At 46.0% G+C, this 13875-nt stretch overlaps 3 protein-coding genes across 3 annotated transcripts; 1 reads left to right on the top strand and 2 right to left on the bottom strand.

The window, feature by feature from the left end:
* Nucleotides 1-1264: 1264 nt before the first annotated feature.
* On the bottom strand, nucleotides 1265-2658 carry LOC140803613 (beta-1,6-galactosyltransferase GALT29A-like). The gene has a single exon (XM_073159515.1). The coding sequence runs from the start codon at nucleotides 2483-2485 to the stop codon at nucleotides 1304-1306; it is 1182 nt and encodes a 393-aa protein (XP_073015616.1). The 5' UTR covers nucleotides 2486-2658; the 3' UTR covers nucleotides 1265-1303.
* A 1344-nt stretch (nucleotides 2659-4002) lies between these two features.
* On the top strand, nucleotides 4003-5973 carry LOC140803661 (uncharacterized). Its single transcript, XM_073159562.1, has one exon. It carries the CDS (start codon nucleotides 4003-4005, stop codon nucleotides 5971-5973), a length of 1971 nt encoding a protein of 656 aa, XP_073015663.1.
* Nucleotides 5974-10319: 4346 nt separating this feature from the next.
* LOC140803807 (uncharacterized) lies at nucleotides 10320-12955 on the bottom strand. The gene is made up of 3 exons (XM_073159679.1): nucleotides 11925-12955; nucleotides 11249-11829; nucleotides 10320-11162 (listed from the first exon to the last, which is right to left on the bottom strand). The coding sequence occupies exons 1-3, from the start codon at nucleotides 12817-12819 to the stop codon at nucleotides 10644-10646; spliced, it is 1995 nt and encodes a 664-aa protein (XP_073015780.1). The 5' UTR covers nucleotides 12820-12955; the 3' UTR covers nucleotides 10320-10643.
* Between the last annotated feature and the right edge of the window lie 920 nt (nucleotides 12956-13875).

Raw genomic sequence — 13875 nt, forward strand, 5'->3', positions numbered from 1 at the left:
GTGTGACCCAAATAAGAGATCCGTCTCACAAATAATACCCGTGAGACCGTCTCACACAAGTTTTTGCCTTATGTTTTCAGCTCCTTCATGCTCTTGGAGGATGCGATTTTAAGGACGAGAATTTTAATGAGTGAGTATAAATGGTGATTATTTTATGATCCGACTGTTATATTAAAGCTAATAAATACAATAATATAATGAGTGACTCGAATTCTGGATATTATTCGTCGCATATATCACTGCTTTTCAGACTTCTGATTAATAATCTAAACATGCCTTTGCATAATAAGTTCTAGTTCTGTCAGGCTAAATTACCCAACAATTTTAAGATTGTAACCTAAACCCAGTTGGGCTTAAATAAGATTGGATCCTTTCGTAGGAAAGAGCTGGCCTGATCATAATTAGGCTTTCATTTTTCATTTGCACTTCCTTGCATCCTAAATATTTGTTTGAAGGAACAACTTTCTACCTTCCCTTTTTCTGCAAAATATTTTATATTTTGACGCATTTAGTTTTTTTTTTTATTTCTTTTTAATCAAATCATTTTATTATTTGACTTCGTCGTATAATATTTATTTAATTTAGTGCCACCTCGTTATTTATCAACTTCGTATCAAAATTGATTTTCAAGAATAGAGCGTCTCAACTCTCCAGGAAGAACGTACCGAAATAATCTAAAAATTATGTATATATAGTTTCAAGCTTTTGAGTTAAAAACATATCTCGTCTTGTAATAAAGAAGCAGCGAGACACCTTTGATCTTTCGGTACAACAAGTCAACAAAAAAACCATATGACCAATTTCACTGCAAAGTTATGAAATATTGTACTTTAAAACAAGATAAATTAGTGCACATAACTACAATAAATCATTTTACTTCAATAATTATTCTGCATGCCTGATTATCGCCATTACACTAACTAATTGCAAAAGATCTTACGGAAAACTCATCCCTTATTAAAATAAACAAAATTTTGTCCATACACTCCTCTACTTGAGTCCATACTTATTACATGCCAAAAACTATATATCGTTAAGTACGCAATGTGTGCACGAAACCGTTAAATAACGTAACATCCTCACTATCAAAGTTTGTTAGTTTGAGGATACGATATTAAAACACCAAATACATGATTTCATCGATTTGATCTTCGTAAAGATTAATATTGACAATTCAAGAACATCGAAACAAGCGAAAAGGGCGGCTTCAGGCTTGTAAAATATATTTAATTTCTTTCATTTTCATGAACTTCTTTAGTTACAATGAAACAATATATGTTGCACGATTGAAGCCTAAAAAATTTTAGTGATACATTTCAACAGAAGGAAACTTGAATTTATCGGACATGAAAGGAACAGCCTCTGGTCTTTTCATTAAATCCTCGTAAAAATCATATTCTGCATCGTAATCGTGTAGCGAAAGCTCGGCCTTCTGATTCGTATGGTAATGATGTCTAGCTGAATTAGATTTCCCAAACCCAAAAATACTAACCTTCTCACAAGTTCCCACAGCAAGCATGATCGCTTGCATACCCGAAGAGTAGTGGAATTCGAGTGCATCGTGAGCGGCCCCCCATTCACCACAATCCTTCCCGGTTGTCTCCAAGAACCGTTTCAACGAGTAATACTTCACAATCCTAGCACACAACATATCAAATCTTGGATCAGTAACAACCAAAGGCGCCTTATGCGAAGCATTGCACACCGAGAAATCGAAAAAGTGAACCGGTTGACAAATATACATAACTATAGGCACTCTCTCGCCGTAAGGATGGCAAAAACAATCTGCCCTGCTAGCACATGAATGTAATATGTTACTATTGATGAAAGATACACTCGTTTTCACCCCAACGTTACGCTCATAACCCACAGTTCTCGCGTTGTTTAGCCGAATAACAATCTCGTGACTATCGATCAGCTTACCATGATCACTTCTCAACAAAATCCCACTATTTCCCACCACAGCACAACTCTTGTATCTCTTTCTCGAACCCTTTGTTCCACTATACTCCTCAACAGCAACCTTAGCATAATTAACAAAATCCAACAATATTGTATCCAAATGAAGCCTTCTATTCCTCCACCAACCACTCAAATACTTCCTAAAAGTTAACCACAGACGATTAAACTCCGGAGAATGGAGCTCCGATGGAGTCCCTCTAAACGATTTATGCCTCAAATCAATACGGTACCTACCAAAAGACAGAAAAGACGTCATTTGGCCACGGTTTCCGAAACTCCCATCCAACAAATCCTCAACCTCTTGTTTCACACGAGCCTCCCCACTTTCAATAGCAGCATATTTCCAAAGGGTTTCGTTAAAGACTGGTTTTTGAGGGATTCTAGCTGGTGAGATTTCATATTTCAGCTGAAGGGCACCGCCATTAAAGTGGAGCACTGCCCGGATGGTGAGAGTGGCGGCCAACACTATCAGCAGCAAAGTGATGTAATGAGACCGCAGTCCGGTCTTGACTGAGCTGTACATTAATGGGTCGTTGAGAAACTACCAACGAAAAATCAATCTCAAATCTCTTTACAGATAATGTGCAAGAATTCGGAGGAAATAAGAAGGGTCTTGTTCTGATTCATGTTGAACAAGGATTTAAAGAAAAATAGAAACAAATGAGGATTTGGATACGAACTGTAAAATTTGGATTATTGAAAGCGAAACAACAGAGGGATCTGGTGCAAATGCATATTGGTGGAGTTGGATCCGAGGTCAATAGGGGCATTCAGAAACTACAACGAACATGCATGAGAAAGATTAGAAATTAATTAAGCTACTAATTAATGTTTTTAGTCATTAATTACTGTGTTTGGTGTGTTATTTTGAGTTTCCAACTGATTTCTTTTGGTACCACTAGAGATGTAATCGAGTCGAGCCGAGCCGAACTCTTGAATGTTTGAGCTTGGTTCGTTTATAATCGAGCCGAGCTCGAGTTTTATTTAACGAATATAGAGATGGCTCACGAGCTTATTCAAGCTTTTATCGAGCATAAAAAACTTAATAAATATAAATTATACATTTACATTTTTATTAAATTAATTAAAAAGTAAATTATATATTTAAAGAAAAATATATTATTCTTATTAAAATTTGTAACTTTATTATAATAATAAATTTAATAGATTTTTCTATATATTTCATAAATAATAATAAATCAAATATCAAAACCATTATTTTTTCCTCTAAAAGATTACTCATGAACTTGCTAACGAACATGTTCACGAGCTAACGAGCCGAATCATGTAAAGCTTGAGTTTGGTTTGTTTATCTTCACTAGCCTCATTAAACGAGCTCAAACGAGCTTTTATCGAATCGAACTTCGAATAGCTCACAAACGGTTTGGTTCGTTTACATCCCTAGGTACCACACTGAAGAATTAGGGGAAATTTGAATTTTAAAATACTTAATAATTGCAATTTATAGGTGTATTTAGGACAACATTTGGAATCTACGTACAATATTATTCATTCATCTTTCTGACCAGGTCAGATAAAGAAACAGAAACAACATCATCGGCTTTCTCAAAGTATGTTACACACCTTGACAAGGAAAATTATTATAATTAGGTCCCGAAAAAAAAAGGATTATCAGGTAACATGGTGATACCCCATGGATGAGACCATCAAGATCTGGCCCAAACCCTCGGCCCATATCTAAGGCCCAAAGGTAGCCCACAGGTGAAGGGCCCATGTCAAGCCCATGTATTCTCCTATAAATACCAGGTTTGAGCGTATAATTATTCATTCAGTATATTGTTTTCAGCAGCACCCTTAGCTGCTCCCCCCATATATCCTCAGTCACTGACTTGAGCGTCGGAGGGGCTACGCCAGGACACCCTCCTGGCCCCCTCCTAACGATCTTATTTGTGATTCCAGGCTCAGGGTAGTTTCAAAGCCCACGTCTGAATTAGTGACGCTTGCGTGGATCGGACCCTAAATTTCCCGTGAGTATCACTTGGCGCCGTCTGTGGGAACAATCTGAGTTGAGACGTAGAGATGGTAGGCAGGAGAGGAAGCAGAAGAGTTAACTCAGCGTCATCGCGTCCTCAGAGGGGACCCGAACCGTCTCATGTTGAGGCGAGGCAGGAACAACCTCGTCAAGAGACAAGAACTGAGCAGCCCCGTCACGAGACGAGGGTTGAGCAAACCCGTCCTAATGAGAACGTGGGAAACTTGACCTTGGAACAGTTGGGCCAATTCATCGTCCGTACAGTAGATGAGGCCATGAGGAGGAACCAAGAGTCTATGAGTGCTGGGGAACGGGCCCATCGTCAGGAGCGTGAGGAAAATGTTGAAGTCCACCAGAGCAGGGTTGAAGAGACGCAACCACCTCAGAGTGGAGAAATTAGTGAGATGGGGGAGATGTGGAAGGAGATACAGAGATTGAGGGAGCAGGTGGGAAGCAGGGCGCCGGTACCCAAGAGAGGAAGCCCTTTTTCACTAGCCATCTTGGAGGAAGGGCTCCCTCCGAATTTCCGACAATCAAACGTTGGAGAGTATGACGGACATACAGACCCTGAGGAACACTTGGGGAGATTTGAGAATGCGGCTCTGTTGCACCAATATTCGGACGGAGTCAGGTGCAGGGTGTTTCTGGGCACGTTGGTGAGGTCAGCCCAGCAATGGTTTAATACCCTGCAGCCCAACTCCATACAGTCGTTCGAGGATTTCTCTGCAGCCTTCTTGCACCGATTTGCCAGCAGCAAGAGGCATCAAAAGAACTATTTGAGTCTATTTGTGATGAAACAACAAGAGGCTGAAACATTGCGGGACTTTGTCCAGCGCTTCAACACTGCAGCACTAGAAATACCAGCGGCTACCCCGGACATCATGATAAGCGCCTTTACCCAAGGGCTGAGGGGGGGAGAATTCTTCAAATCGCTGGTCAAGAAGCCTCCGTCGAGCTATGATGACTTGTTAGCTCGGGCGGAGAAATACGTAAACTTGGAGGATGCTCAACGATACAGGAGGATGGAAAACCGGCCCGGAGGAAGTAGGGTGGAGGGAGCCGAGAGAGGTGGAAAGAAGAGGGGTGCAGGGGAAAGAGATGAGGACAGAACCAAAGGTAGAGGACAATTCTCATCACATGTTCCTCTGAATAGGAGTCGGGATAAGGTGATGGAAGTGAGGGAGTCAGGGGAGAGGGGGGAGAAGTCGCAGAGGGTTGAGAGCAATGCTCGACCTCCGTCGCAGGGTAGACAAGAAGGATCCTCGTCCAGGAGTGAACTGAGATCTCGCCCATCTTCTAGGCGGGGTCGAGGCCCTCCATGGATACATCAGAGGATCGAAGAGCCGAGAAGAGAAGGGCGGGGTCAGGATGCTCCTCGGGAACCTGTCGAAGCGAGGAGGAGAGCAGATGGAGATAACCACCCCACAAGAGGGATGATTCATATGATCTCGGGGGGTGCTACTGATGGGGATTCCGGGCGAGCGCGGAAGGCCCATGGGAGGAGGTTGGAGAATTTTGAAATATCGAGGAGTGCGAACTTACCCCAGGATCCTGTCATCAGTTTTGGACCGGATGACCTCCGAGGCGTTGTGGCTCCCCATAACGATGCCTTGGTGGTGACAGCCACCGTTGCCAATTACGATGTGGCACGAATTTTTATTGATAATGGAAGCTCTGTTAATATCCTGTTCAAGAGCACCATGGATCAGATGAAGGTGGAGGGATTTGAGTTCGAGCCGATCTCCACTCCTCTATATGGATTTGCAGGACATGCCATCCCGCCGCTCGGTCAAATTGTCCTTCCTCTATCTTTGGGACATGAGCCTCGGCGGGTAACGAAGATGACAACCTTTACTGTGGTGGACACCCCATCCGCTTACAATGGAATTCTGGGGCGACCAGCCCTCAAGGATTTCAGAGCTGTAGCGTCCACCTATCATCAGAAGTTGAAGTTTCCTAGTCGGGAGGGAGGTGGGAGTCTTATGTGGGGACCAGAAAGTCGCTCGTCGATGTTATGAGGGGATAGTGAAAGAAGAGGGGAAGAGGGCACGTGTGGAGGTCAATATGATTAGAAGGGGACGAAGCGGGTTGCCCGTGGTAAAGAGGGAGGTTCATGAGGTGATGGATGAGAAGCCGGAGATCGTGACATTGGGGCCTGACCAGAAAACTCTAAGAATAGCCCCTGACCTTGACCCAGAGGTAAGGGAAAAACTTATTACTTGTTTACAAGCTAATCTCAACAGGTTCGCTTGGTCTGCCCAAGAGCTCACAGGGACGAGTCCAGAGGTAGCAGAACATCGGTTAAACATCTTACCGAATTCCCGTCCCGTGAAACAGAAGAAAAGACACTTCGGGCCCGAGAAAGATATAGTTATAAAAAAGGAGGTGGGAGAGTTGCTCAGTGCCGGGCACATTCGAGAGGTACAATTTCCTACTTGGCTCTCGAATGTCGTTCTTGTTCCGAAAAGTTCAGGAAAATGGAGGATGTGTGTGGACTTCAGAGATCTCAACAAGGCATGTCCTAAAGATTGTTATCCTTTGCCGCGGATAGATCAGTTGGTGGACTCCACAGCTGGACATCAGTATTTGTGCATGCTGGACGCTTATCAGGGGTACCATCAAATCCCCTTGGCAGTGGAGGATCAAGATAAAGTAAGTTTCATCACCTCGGAAGGAACTTTCTGTTACGTGGTCATGCCCTTCGGACTCAAAAATGCCGGAGCCACGTATCAGCGGTTGATGGATAAAGTCTTTTCTAAGCAGGTGGGGAGGAATGTGGAAGTGTATGTGGATGACATCATGGTAAAGTCTAAGGATTCGACCCTGCTCATACCTGACTTAGTGGAGACATTTTCCACCCTCAGGTCCTATGGGCTGAAGCTGAACCCTCAAAAGTGTATATTTGGGGTGAAGAGTGGGAAGTTTCTGGGCTATATGGTGACAGAGAGGGGGATTGAGGCTAACCCCGAGAAAGTTCAAGCCATCCAGGGTATGGTCTCCCCTCGGGGGCCCAAAGATGTTCAGCAGTTGACAGGGAGGATTGCTGCGCTGGCACGTTTTATCTCGAGGTCCGCCCACAGGAGCTTACCTTTCTTCCGGACCTTGCGAAAAGCAAAAAAATTTGAATGGGGGCCGGATTGTGAGAAGGCTTTCACAGAATTGAAGGAGTACCTGGCCGGGCTTCCCGTCCTAGCCAAACCGGCAACGGGTGAGCCTTTATGGGTATATTTATCTGCCACTGAAGGGGCTGTGAGTTCAGTCCTTGTTAAGCTGGATGGATCAGTTCAGCAGCCGGTGTACTATGTTTCGCATGCACTCAAAGGGGCAGAGATCCGATACTCCGGGTTGGAAAAATTGGCTTTGGCTTTGGTAATGACAGCCCGACGCTTGAGGCCTTACTTCTTATCTCATCCGATTGTGGTGCTCACCAACAGTCCATTGGGTAGAATCCTCACTCATTCTGATATATCCGGCCGCTTGGTTAAGTGGACTACGGAATTGGGAGAATATGACATTCAGTATGAGCCGAGAACAGCTATTAAAGCACAGGCCTTAGCCGATTTTCTGGCTGAGACTGTTCATCAAGAGAATGAAGACCCTTGGAAGGTGTATGTGGATGGTTCATCGTCGAAGGATGGAAGTGGAGTGGGAGTAGTACTAATTTCACCAGCTGGGGAGGAAGTGAAGTTGGCTGTAAGGTTGGACTTTCGAGCCTCCAATAATGAGGCAGAGTATGAGGCTGTGCTGGCCGGACTTCGAGCAGCCAGAAATGTGGGAGCTACCCGAGTACTTATTTTTTCTGACTCGCAGTTGGTAGCACAACAGATGAAGGGGATGTATGATGTGAAAGATGAGAAACTTATTGAGTATGCTCGAGAAGTAGACAGAGTTAGAGAGAAATTCACGGAGATTACATTTGAACAGATCCCCAGGAAAGAAAATGAAAAGGCGGACGCTCTAGCCAAAATGGCTGGAACAATGGGAAGTTGGAAGAATAGAGATGTGGTATTTCAAATCGAATTCGCACCTCACACGAGTTCACCTGCAGTTGAGCAAGAAGAAGAGGATTGGAGGACTGGCATAATTGATTACCTGAAAGAGGGAAAACTTCCTGCTGACCCCAGAGAGGCTCGTAAGTTGAAGACAAAATGTGCACGCTATGTAATGGTGGGGGACGTGTTGTTTAGAACGTCTTTTGCAGGACCGCTTCTTCGGTGTTTGAGTTACCAAGAGGCTGATTATGTGCTTCGAGAAGTTCACGAGGGGTGTTGTGGAAATCATTTGGGAGCTTATGCATTGGCAAGGAAGGTGCTCCTCGCCGGTTATTCTTGGCCCTCAGTGCTGCATGATGCTCAAGAGTTGGTAATGTCTTGTGATAGTTGTCAACGTCATGCGCGGTTGAGTCACCGACCGGCCGCGATGATGAAGGCTGTCACGGCCGCCTGTCCCTTTGACCAGTGGGGAATGGATATCGTGGGACCATTTCCTATAGCTCCGGCTCAGAAAAAATTCCTACTGGTAGCAGTTGATTATTTTTCAAAGTGGGTGGAAGCAGAGCCTTTGGCTAGAATCACTGAGAACGACGTCCTGAAATTCTTGTGGAAGAGTATAGTATGCAGGTACGGGGTACCTAGGAGGCTGATATCCGATAATGGGAGACAGTTCCAAGGGGCCAAAATCGAAGCTTGGTGTAAGGAGATGAAGATCCAACAAGTCTTTACCTCTGTAGCTTACCCGCAGAGTAATGGCCAGGTGGAGGTGACTAATCGGACGCTGGTACAGGGTCTGAAAGTTCGACTGGGCAAAGCTAAAGGCAATTGGGTGGATGAGCTACCAAGTGTCTTATGGGCATACCGAACCACTCCGAGAGAAGGAACCAAAGAAACTCCTTTCGGTTTGGTTTATGGTACTGAAGCAGTGCTCCCGGCTGAGATCGGGTTGGAATCGGCAAGGGTGATGTTTTATGACGAGGACAATGGTGCGAGACGCGCTACTGACCTTGATCTGTTGGAGGGAAAGAGAGAATCTGCCAGCATTCAACTGGAAGCTTATAAGAACCGCATTGCACAGTCTTATAATCGGAGAGTCGTGCAGAGAAACTTTCAAGTGGGTGACTTGGTCCTAAGGAAGGTGCAAGAAGAAAAGAGGGGAAAACTGGACCCAAAGTGGGAGGGTCCCTTCAAGGTGGTCGAGAGACTGAGCTCTGGAGCCTATTACTTAGAGAATACGCAAGGCAAAGCTTTGAAGAGGCCTTGGAATGCTTATCACCTCAGAAAATATTATTCTTGATTCTGTCATTGATGTATTTTATTTCCTAAATTTTCCTATGTAATCTATTGGGATTCAATAAAATCAAGTTCTTCCCTTTAGTTCATGAAGGTTGTTATATTATGAGAGTGATAAAATAATTCTATTTTCCTACTAAGGCATCGCCTAGTAGAGGAGCAGCGTGAATAATTTTTATTTTCCTACTAAGGCATCGCCTAGTAGAGGAGTTAGAGGGTGAGGGTGTTGATTTTTATTTTCCTGCTCAGGTGTCACCTAGCAGAGGAGTTAGAGGGTGAGGGTGTGGATTTTTATTTTCCTACTAAGGCATCGCCTAGTAGAGGAGTTAGAGGGTGAGGGTGTGGATTTTTATTTTCCTGCTAAGGTGTCACCTAGCAGAGGAGTTAGAGAGTGAGGGTGTGGATTTTTATTTTCCTCCTAAGGCATCGCCTAGTAGAGGAGTTAGAGGGTGAGGGTGTTGGTTTTTATTTTCCTGCTAAGGTGTCACCTGGCGGAGGAGTTAGAGTGTGTTGATTTTATTTTCCTGCTCAGGTGTCACCTAGCAGAGGAGTTAGAGTGTGGTGACGTTAAAATTTTATTTTCCTGCTCAGGTGTCACCTAGCAGAGGAGTTAGAGTGTGGTGACGTTAAAATTTTATTTTCCTACTAAGGCATCGCCTAGTAGAGGAGTTAGAGAGTGAGGGTGTGGATTTTTATTTTCCTCCTAAGGCATCGCCTAGTAGAGGAGTTAGAGGGTGAGGGTGTTGGTTTTTATTTTCCTGCTAAGGTGTCACCTGGCGGAGGAGTTAGAGTGTGTTGATTTTATTTTCCTGCTCAGGTGTCACCTAGCAGAGGAGTTAGAGTGTGGTGACGTTAAAATTTTATTTTCCTGCTCAGGTGTCACCTAGCAGAGGAGTTAGAGTGTGGTGACGTTAAAATTTTATTTTCCTGCTAAGGTGTCACCTAGCAGAGGAGTTAAAGGGTGAGGGTGTGGATTTTTATTTTCCTACTAAGGCTTCGCCTAGTAGAGAAGTTAGAGGGTGAGGGTGTTGGTTTTTATTTTCCTGCTAAGGTGTCACCTGGCGGAGGAGTTAGAGTGTGTTGATTTTATTTTCCTGCTCAGGTGTCACCTAGCAGAGGAGTTAGAGTGTGGTGACGTTAAAATTTTATTTTCCTGTTGGGATGTCACTTAGCAGATGAGTTAGAGGGTGGAGATTTTATTTGCCCTAGCGGGTTAATAATATCGTATATAAACTCGGAAGAAACCATAAATACGAATGCAAAATACTCAATGTTGCATAAAGCGAGTTCATACATGTCAAAAGTGCGCAAAAGGAAATAGCCAAATGTAAACGTCCCAAAAGTCGCATAATCCTATGGAAAATAAAACAATGCAGAAAATAACATAAATAAAGGATCTCAATCTAGGAATCGGGGGGGAGACTCGATATGAAGCTCTCGAAGTCGATAAAGTCAGTAGGGGCGCCTGGCGGAGGATAGCCCTGAGCATGGAAAAGGCCGACTGCACCCTCGAAGCCCACCCCCAGGTAGTGAAAAGCTTTCGGGCCACAGATCTCGACAAATTCTTCGGATTTGAGAAATTCCTCTTTGAAGGAGGAAACTTCTGCAGCGTGTCGCACCTTGGCATCTTCGAGCTCAGCTTGTGAATCTTTTAAATCTGTCTTTAACTTCTGGATGTCTTTAGCTTGGTCTTCTGTCAGTCGCTGGAGCTCGTGTTTCTCTTTCAGAAGCTCTTGTTTTTCCTTCAGAAACTCGTCACCTCGAGCTTGGCACTCCGAAAGCTCCTTAGCATGTGACGCTTTCATCTCATCAATAGTAGCTTGAAGCTGTTCACGAAGAGCCATGCCCTCGCGCAAGTCTTGGCAGGCAGTAGATCGAGTGGTGTTGGCACGCTCCACCAACTCCCCTATGTACATCATGCCCTGGGTAAATAGACAAGAGTGAAAAGATGACAAGGAAATCATACATGTATTGGACATTAATCTAGAGAGTATAAAGAGAAATATACCTCAGTGATGCTGCTGCATGTCCGACGAGTAAGGTCAGACCACCCCAGTGAATTAATGAACGCCGCATCCGCTTCGGAAGGAAGCTGATACATTATCTTTTGAGCCAGCTGAGTAGGACCCCGCCCCACAATGGCTGTATCTGGTGTGTATAGAGGATGTACCCCTGATGCAGGGGGAAGCTCCTCATCCGACCCTGACCCTTCTGGAGAAGAGACCGACACGACTGAGATCTCAGAAATCTTGCGCTTACCAGAATGCGGGACTGGCGGGCTAGGATCAGTGGATGCATTTTGCTTGCCAGACGGACGAGGAGACTTGGCACGGGGAGGGGGAGAGGAGGCTCGCTTTGGGGCAGAGGAGGAGGAGCCTGTCTTCTTCTTCTTCGCGGCAGTAGGGGAGCTAGCAGGCCTCTTCGCAGTAGTAGAGCAAGAATCTGTTTTCTTTTTCTCAGTAGCAGAACAGTCTCCCTTTGTGCCCATCGTGACTGCCGGAATAAGTGACTTCTGGGGTGCTGATGAGGAACCCTCGGCCTTCTTCTTGGAAAGCTCACGGAGAAATAGAGCGTTCATGACTCTAATACCTGCAAGCAGAGACAAGGAACCGAATAAGAATTTTATCAAGTAACATAATAAACAAAATAAAAAACAAGAAGTATGAAAAAATGAGAGTATCTACCAGCATTCTCCTTTAGCTTAATTTCCGCGGGACTTATCCCGGCGTGACACAGAAGATCTTCAGATAGAAGTTTGGGAATGTTAAAGCATCGATCTCCTAGTACCCTCATTATCTTCAGATACTCTGTATCTTTCTTATAAATCTTGGAAAATTTTGGTTTAGTGAAAGAAGGGCACCAATCGGTAGAGCAAGTCAATTCCTCGGGTGGCTGTACGAAGAAAAAGTATTTTTTCCAGTCCTTCACATGACTGGGAGCCCCATCGAAAAGTTTGTGGCTAGACCGGGAGGTTACATAAAAAGGTCCATCTTTTGATCTGGACAGAACTAAGAAGTAAGAGAAGGTGGTGCAATTTAAAGGGAGATCTAAGGCCCTGAATAACACGGCGAAGCAACTTATTAAACGGAAAGCATTGGGCGTGAGTAAACCTAAATGCACCTTGTAGTACTTGCTTAATTCTTGGAAGAAATCGCACAAAGGGAAACGGAGACCTGCATCAAAGTGATGCTGAAAGAAGGTATAATAACCCTTAGGGGCTAGATAGGGCCGGTCCTCTGGGCTAGGAATGATAATCTGGTGGGAGGAAGGAATGTGCCATAAAGTTCTAAGTTTTGGTTCGCTACCGGAAGGGATGTGGGATGACAGATGACCATACCACAAGTTGTCTGCGTTAGATATGTTCATCTGTTGGGTCACGTGACGAACTTCCTTACCCGGACGACTATGAGTGGTGACTTCCTCCTCAGGAGGATCAATGGTAAAATCAGGATCGGCTAGGGAAATCTTACCCTGGCTAGACTCGCTGGACTTGCTAAACCTGCTGGACTCGCTAGACTCGCTAAACCTCTCAGAACCACTCGAAGAACTAGACTCGGAATCGGAATCTGAAGAAGACATAGGTGCTAAGGATAATTAAACAGGTAAAGGGGAGAACTGACCCGGGAGAGGCGTGACAGAATACTCGAAAAGTCGCAAGGATGAGCCGGAGGTGAGCAAGTACGGTGCACGCTCGTGCGAGGCAATCGGGCGAGTGTGCAAGCGGGGCGCTCGGGTGAGCGTGCAGGCGAGGCGCTGGCGTCTGGACGAGCGTGCAGGGGCGCTCGGGCGAGCGTGCAAGCAGGGAGGGGCGAGCTCGGGCGAGCGTGCAGGCGGGCTCGGGCGAGCGTGCAAGCAGGGCGAGCGGCGAGCGTAGCTGCGGCACTGGGCGAGCGCGCGAGGGGCGAGCTGCGCGTGGGGCAGGGCGCTCGGCTAGGGCAGGGCGAGCGTGGGCGAGCGGCGAGCGTGGCTGCGGCACTGGGCGAGCGCGCGAGGGGCGAGCTGCGCGTGGGGCAGGGCGCTCGGCTAGGGCAGGGCGAGCGTGGCTGTGGCACTGGGCGAGCGCGCGGCTGGGGCGAGCGTGGCGCTAGGCTGCGGGGCGCGCTGGCACGGGCGAGCTTGTGCAGTGAGGGAGGTGGCTGCGTGCTGGGCGAGGTGCTGGCAAAAGGGCGAGCGTGAGTGGCAGGGGCGAACGGGCGAGCGGCGAGCGTTAGTGCAGGGGCGAGCGTGCGCGGGGGGTAGGGCGTAGGCGACGCTCGGCGAGGTGGTGGTCGGTTGTGGGAGGGATGAGGTGTAAACGAAGGAGGATTATAGAATGTATCGTAGGGGTAATTCAGAGGGAGAAGTGAGAATGAGATGGGGAAGGAGTCTATATTTATAGGGGGAGCCCGAATCTTTCTTTTCAAGGCAGGATTCTGATTTGATTTCCTCCCATCCAGGAGAAGATTACGACTCGATATGAAGCTCTCGAAGTCGATCCCCGTAATAGCGGTGAACACCGTTCGTTAACGACAAACAAAATTATCTGGCACGGTCCGTCCTCATCGCCGATAAACCAAGGACAACACAATTAATCGAACTTTGAACCTACAATTCAGTTCGACTCGGGAGGGGGAGACTGGTGATACCCCATGGATG

Source organism: Primulina eburnea, chromosome 10 (assembly GCF_022965805.1).
Source record: "Primulina eburnea isolate SZY01 chromosome 10, ASM2296580v1, whole genome shotgun sequence".
Taxonomy (NCBI): Eukaryota; Viridiplantae; Streptophyta; class Magnoliopsida; order Lamiales; family Gesneriaceae; genus Primulina; species Primulina eburnea.

What these genes read in the sequence shown, in the direction of transcription:
- LOC140803613 (XM_073159515.1), bottom strand. Translation starts at nt 2,485, where the DNA reads ATGTACAGCTCAGTCAAGACCGGACTGCGGTCTCATTACATCACTTTG.
- LOC140803661 (XM_073159562.1), top strand. Translation starts at nt 4,003, where the DNA reads ATGGTAGGCAGGAGAGGAAGCAGAAGAGTTAACTCAGCGTCATCGCGT.
- LOC140803807 (XM_073159679.1), bottom strand. Translation starts at nt 12,819, where the DNA reads ATGTCTTCTTCAGATTCCGATTCCGAGTCTAGTTCTTCGAGTGGTTCT. An exon ending in TAAGCTAAAGGAGAATGCTG is followed by an intron (nt 11,830 to 11,924) that starts GTAGATACTCTC and finishes CTCTGCTTGCAG; the next exon opens with GTATTAGAGTCATGAACGCT. An exon ending in CATGCAGCAGCATCACTGAG is followed by an intron (nt 11,163 to 11,248) that starts GTATATTTCTCT and finishes CTATTTACCCAG; the next exon opens with GGCATGATGTACATAGGGGA.